General features: G+C 38.3%; 1 protein-coding gene across 3 annotated transcripts in view; it reads right to left on the bottom strand.

The window, feature by feature from the left end:
• The window catches only part of LOC134665042 (cerebellar degeneration-related protein 2-like), a 119,540-nt gene that overhangs the window by 3,785 nt on the left and 108,767 nt on the right, over positions 1-6,988 (bottom strand). For all 3 annotated transcript variants that reach the window (XM_063521826.1, XM_063521825.1, XM_063521824.1), the window contains exons 2-5: positions 4,286-4,398; positions 1,941-2,089; positions 1,192-1,638; positions 376-550 (exon numbers count right to left, since the gene is read on the bottom strand). In XM_063521826.1, the coding sequence (XP_063377896.1) occupies positions 376-550; positions 1,192-1,638; positions 1,941-2,089; positions 4,286-4,398 (884 nt within the window). The remainder of the gene's footprint in view (positions 1-375; positions 551-1,191; positions 1,639-1,940; positions 2,090-4,285; positions 4,399-6,988) is intronic.

The following is a 6,988-nucleotide window of genomic DNA, read 5'->3' as shown; positions in this document are numbered from 1 at the left end:
GTAGCAGAGCATTGTCATTGGCACGCGAAGTAAATTCGTTTGCGTTGTCTACTTAGACATATATCTGTCATCGCCACGGTACATGTATGGCATGCGTTCTAAATGTGAAAGCTGACTCGTGATCTATTGAAATGGACTAAACACTCAATTCATTTTCATAAGTTGCTGTCATTTCATAATATTAATCCAGCCGTTAGTATTGTTAATTACTTTTGCTCATAATTTTGGAAAAGTGCAGTTAGGTAGGTACTGATTATGCAAAGAATTGACTATAAACAAAGTTAATAGGACAGAAAATTATACACAGAAAGAAAAGAGTCAAGAAAGAAAAAGAGATAGAGAAGGAATATTTTACAAGAATGTACAGATACTTACATCGAACTTAATAAGTTTCGTTGTAACGAGTTCTTCTCTGGGGCTGTCTTGGACTGAGGGGGAGAGAATGAGAGAGCTGATGGCAGATCTGTCATCGTCGTCTCCGTCTAGCATGGAGGACATATCGTCACCCCGCTCGACGCCCCGTAGACATCTGATGCATAGTTGACCTTGTCTGGAATAAAACATAACATTAACAAATACATAACACGCATAATTATTATCATGGGTATTTACTTATCATTTTAACATTGAACTTCAACCACGTTTTGACCTCCATGTGATAAAATGGTAGGTAATAAAATGCGACAAAGTTGCAAAATTTCTAGTAGGAGGTAGGTAATTTGATTCCATATTTTCCTTCAACTAAAAGTAGTCACAAAATGGAAAATTAGACATGATTTTAAAAAACCTAACAGTATCATAATGTTATGTACCTACTTGCATAATAAGCTTAAATGTGGAAATGAAAATGCCTTCGTTATTTTATGAGTTTTATGACACACGATGTCGATGTGCAAGACCTCTTTATTTGCTAGAGTTTATTTAAATTTTTACGTTTTTATACCGTTACATTTTTCGGTGTTTAAAAGTTTGACGGTATAACCATTCAACGCTAAGTCTGCACCGACTTGGCAGCGACAATGTGTGGCTGAGCCTTCGTAAACGACAAAATTCCTATGAATATACATTTATACAACGTTATTAGTAAGTGGCTCTGCTTAGTAGTCGGTGCAAACTTAGACGGAATATAGAGTATTATTCTAGAGTTCGGTCGGGACGTGGATGTCAGTCACAGAAATATTAAATTAATACCTGACTTCTTCCAAGATCGCGAATTCCTCGTGCATCGACTTGGGCTCCTCATTGTTCTGGTTCCAATTCCTCAACTGATCTTGCAATCTGTTATTTTCCTGCACTATAGACGCTAACTGCTCCTCGAGCTCTGTAACTCGTCTCTGCTCTTGTGCGAAGGCAACTTTACTTTCCCGCAACTCATCGCTTAACCTAAGTAGGTCCTCGTCTTCCTTGGTCAGTTCTGGGAGAGGGGCGACGGTTTTTAGAGGCGTGCTACTCGCTTCGATTTTTTTCGAGTTTGGCGTCGTCTGTTCCGGTTTGATTTCTTTTTCTTTGGGTTTTTCAGTGCTCTCTGGCTTCCGTTCCGCGCGTCTCCTCGCTATCTCCAGTTGGGCGTTAAGGTCGTCGACAGTCTTTTGTAGCTCCTCGCATTTCCCTTCAAGCGTTTCGATGTTCGAGCACAACCTGTAATCATAGGAAGTTGGTGTGTCACAATCACAATCACAACAGTCATTTGTTTCTCCGCTAAGCCGACGCTAATGCTGTAGGAGATTAATGTGTATTCATAAATAATTGCAAGAAATGTGTTCAATGCAGAAAAACAAAGCAACGTGTAACGGTAGCCTGTCGTGTCTAATTATTTTGAAATGTGTTGCGTAAACTTTAGAGTTGTTAATCCCTTGGACTTCCTTATCAAACTTGTAAGGATTCAGTGGCATTATGAAGCTTATCGCAAAGATGTTAGAGTGTATTATCGTGTGACATACGTCTTAATGTGTTTCTTGTCGGCGGCGTGGTCGACGGCGAGCCGGTGGTTGGCGCGCTCCAGGTCCTGGATGCTGACCTCGAGTTGCTCGTAGATTCTCAGTCTTGAGTCGTTCACCTCGCGCAGGGCGACCGTTTGTTTTGTTAAGTACTGAAATTATAAACACGTAATTAAATATACTAACTTATTGTAGGTGTCATGGGTGCATGCACAGTGAATTGTTTGTTTGTGGCCACGAATGAATGTTCCCATTTATTCCTAAAACGGCTTGTCCGATTTGGTTGTGGTTTTCGATAAAAGTAACAGTGATAGCAATGCTTCTTACTTCTTTTGTTACTTCTTAAGTGGTTGTAGGGGGTTATCATTGTTATTAACAATATCAACATTTACAATTTAAAGTTCTTATTTAATAGAAGCGAACTAAGCATAATCTAATTTTATTTTTATTTTATATTTATTTTTTATTTTATTTTATTATTTTTTATTTATAATCTAATGTACGAACGAAATTTGTAAATCTACGCTACAATTTAGGACACCTAAAGTACCTAATGTTGTAACCTGTTTACTGCCCTTGTCTTATGTCTAATAAATGAGATTTGTAGGTACTATTAATTAAGCTGTACTTAATTTAAACATTCACTGGACTGTGGCTGGCTATTAAATTAACTGATGGTTCACCATGAGTCGCAAAAATACTGCTAATATTTTCCACGTCTCGCAGTTGCAAGAACTCAACCATGTTCGAAACGTGGGTCCAGTGCTTGTTTGTTTGTTTCAAAACGCCGGCTTAGAGTAATTACTGGGTAATAAACATGAGCCGCTGTCCTCGGACTCTAACACATTTACGTAACGTCTCCGCGTGGCGTAAAAACTAAATTATCGTTTATTATACCTACCGCGACGTAGTACAATCTAAGCAATAGTAGCGTAATATTAATATACTTAAGTGAAATAACAAGCAAGACTTTGAAGAGCTGCTCATCCTCTTTCAATTTCGGTTAAAAATGTAGCCTTATGACCAGACATCGTAAACTTATAGCATTTTTGGTGCAGCGGAGTGGTGTTAACGGAATTGGTATAAATAAAACTTAAAATGGTATGTTAAGGTAAATATTAACGTAATTAACGATAATTAAGCATTAACTAGGGTTGAAATACTTGAAATTGTTTATACCAATTCCGCTAACACCACTCCGCTGCACCGAAAATGCTATAAAATTTACGATGTCTGCTTATACCACATCGGTGGCAAACTAGCATACGGCCCGCCTGATGGTAAGCAGTCACTGTGGTCTATGAACTCCTGCAACTCCAGAGGTCTGCTTATGACAGCCAAGTCACTACGTACCTAAACGACGCGTACCCTACCTCATTTACAATAGTACATTATTGTCGAGGCTCGGAAGTAGCTACTTGCAGGCTGAGGATTCGTTTTAAACGGACGACCTTGGGAGTCCGTTTAATTGAATCCGAAGCCAGCAAGTAGCCTTCCAGCCGAGTCATATATAGTGCTTTTCTCAAAAATGGTGCAAGAAATATAAATATCATAGAAATATTTTACAAAACCAACGTTCTTACGTATATTCGCCATTTCAACTTTTAAAAAGTTTAAATGATCATATCAAATGAAGGCACAGGCCCATTAAACAGCCAAACAGATAATTAGTACCGCGACTATAGCTGTCTCAAATAGGTTGGCGTATTTTCGGCAGAAAAATACACTTCTATTTTTTTTATTAAAAAAATAAAAAGGCGGCAAGGGCTTTTTCTGTGAAAATATATACGTAAGAACGTTGCTTTTGTAAAATATTTATATTTCTTGCACCATTTTTGAGAAAAGCACTATATATGACTCGGCTGGAAGGCTACTTGCTGGCTTCGGATTCAATTAAACGGACTCCCAAGGTCGTCCGTTTAAAACGAATCCTCAGCCTGCAAGTAGCTACTCCCGAGCCTCGACAATAATGTACTAATATAGGCAATCGATTAGGTTTAGACGCTACGACACATACATAACCACACATCCTAGAATCATAAGATCATAACAACCCTTAATTTCCCGTAGTGGAGTAAAAAGTGAAGTTAAAGTATTGTTCAACTTTTAGTATGGATAAAATAAACCAATTCATTAGAAATAAAATAATCCAGTGTTTAAAAACAGGTACAAGGTATCGCTGGGGCGATGCGCCGGTTGAAGCGGACTGGCGTGATCTCCATGCCGATAACTAGCGGGAGATGGTATAGGATCGAAGCAGCTGGCGTGTACCTACTCGTGTCGGAGGCCAAGATTAATTTTGAGTCGCTGCGCCATTAAGTAAGTAAAAGTAAAAATACAAGTCTTACTTCGATCTCCTGCGTCTGATCCTCGATAACATTCTGGTGCTGCCGCAGCGCGGTTTCAAGCTCCTTGTTCCTCTCCAGCAAGGTCTTGCCAAGCTCCGCCGCGAGCTGCAAGTCTGAAACAACGCAAACAATCCTATTAAACCTCTATTGAATACCACAATGCTGGCAAATAAGCGCAAATCCTGACTGATGGTAAAAAATGCATCTTGAAGGGCGCGACACTTGCTTGCGACACTTAGCGCCACTTGCACCTTTTCATTGTCCCGGGGTTAAGCGGTTAAACCGTTAACCCGGTGTCAAATGTAACCATGGTAACTTCAGGTTTAACCGGTTAACCCCGAGTTAAGTGAATGGTGCAAGTGAGCCTTAAATGTAAGTAGGGTCGGCTAATTCAATATTTATGAGCAAAGGGATTTGTTCGTTACGTCTCGCCGACAATACACTGATGGGGATACCCAAGAGCTCTCGTGATCTATATCTCTTACCTTCTCAACTAATTTGAAGTAAGTACCTATACCTACCTACGTAACCTAAAATGTTTGGACTGTGTTCTACTGTAAGGCCACCCAGTCTGGATTCAAGGTATGTCGAATAAATAAGGTGAGAGCGACTCTAACGTGGCAGTGAAAGACATGCTCGAGACAAGTATGTAATTATATCGGAATAGCATTAAAGAGAGGTGTCTTCATTGCTTACCGAGGCTTATTGGTTCAAAACCAGCGTCTGGTTAGTCGAACCTAGAGGTCCATAACAATTAATCGGAAAGCGTATCTGCACTTGTTCGCTTAAGCTTTCGACTCGGTAAGCGATTGTAATAATACCCCTGTATAGTAAAGGCCCCGAGTTACAACAGTCAGATGAAGCACGGATAATCGCAACATTAAAACTAAAGACCAAAACTATACACTAAATTCAACCTTAACGCTTCCCAAATACGCCTAAAGTTCCGTGAACGCATTGTACGCTCTTTTGTTTTCAAGGCGTAAATGTCTAGCGCAGAGCGCAGCGCAATGAGATTTTTCCGCTGACTCACAACGTCACGTGCAATGACCGGCTACGTCATTTCATAATGCATTCATTGCTGGTTAACTTCTTCCCTTCCTAACCACTACCGCAATTGACCGCGTAACGGAGCGTGCATACAGATAATAACGCACGTGAAAGGCTCTTATTTTATTGTAACCTTGCAGGTGGAGAACAAAACATTAAATACCGATTTATGTTTCTATTAAATCGGGGTCAATGAAAAGGTTTATTCGACAAAAGTATTGAAACAACGCTATTTTATAACCTAATCGGGAGTAACCAGAGGGCCTATCAATCAGTTATCACACGAAGGCCTTTCGATTTTTCGACGTTGGTGGTAGGCCCTTTGCTATACAGGACCTACGAGTATCTATCTATATAGGCAGGCAATGTTAGGTACATAATACAGATTTATGAATGGATGTTAGGTAAGTTTGTATAAGGAAATATTTTGCGCTCCAAAAATCAGCAATTTGCATTTTACGACAGCAAGCTATGCCTAATTAACATTTGTAAACTAGCGGCAATATGTGCATGTACAGTAAATTCTCATTATTTTTAAAGAACATTCTTTACGTGTAATTAATTTTGATGCCTGGATCGAACTACCCATTGTTATATCTGCTTTCAGTAAGTACGTAATAGTAATAGCAGAAGAGTTAGGCGTATTAATAAAAAAAAAAGTGTGATCTTGAACCAGTAACATAGTGTTAGAATTTACATTTAATTATCTCTGCTCAAGCAGTTTACTTAAGTACAATTTGACTTGAACTTAAATAAATAAGTACAACGTGACAAAGGTGAATTTCCTGTCAGTTTATCTATGGAAAACTCCATTAATGTTTACTTTAAACCAAAATGCTTGAATAAGCGTATTTTATCAAGCTACTAATAATTAGAGTGACATTCCATTTCCTACTGCAGCTGCAATACTGTTCATTTTACTATGGAAACGCGTCGCTGTCATTGTCAATTTCCATAGTAAAATGAACAGTATATATTGCAGCTGCAGTTGGAAATGGGATGTCACTTTTAAAAACTTTAATTATACAACAGACACAAAAAATTTAAACGCATAGTTATTACCTGTACGTCTGTCGGCCTGTCTACCAAACAAACGTGTGTTATGCATGACGAATCCATCAATATGCAGTTTTATTACGAATATTAGCTATGCATATGCACCAACGCAATCAGATAAGAAACATTTCCTTAAACTTGCTGATTTACTACCTACGATTTCAAACGTAGGGAAATGCGTTTATAGGTATGTATTAGGTACAATTGTACATATTATTACGTAATACCTACAACGATTTTCGATTTTATTTAATTTATTTAACTATGGATTCTTTGGAGATAAAGAATTATAAATTCCTTACACAAATTAACTTACACAGCACAATAGTAAATTCTGTAAATTAGGTTATAGCATAATTATGTATTTTTTCATTTACTGAATTTACGCATTATGCCTACCTATTTGCTTAATTTGTTTTAAATATATCTACAATAAATTAAGTATGAAGCTCCGTATTCTATATATTTTTTAGGGTTCCGTACCTCAAAAGGAAAAAACGGAACCCTTATAGGATCACTCGTGCGTCTGTCTGTCCGTCCGTCTGTCACAGCCAATTTGCTCCGAAACTACTGGACCAATTAAGTTGAAATTTGGTA

The sequence above is a fragment of the Cydia fagiglandana genome, chromosome 6 (assembly GCF_963556715.1).
Source record: "Cydia fagiglandana chromosome 6, ilCydFagi1.1, whole genome shotgun sequence".
Classification (NCBI taxonomy): domain Eukaryota; kingdom Metazoa; phylum Arthropoda; class Insecta; order Lepidoptera; family Tortricidae; genus Cydia; species Cydia fagiglandana.
This window is presented reverse-complemented; position numbering and strand designations above follow the sequence as displayed.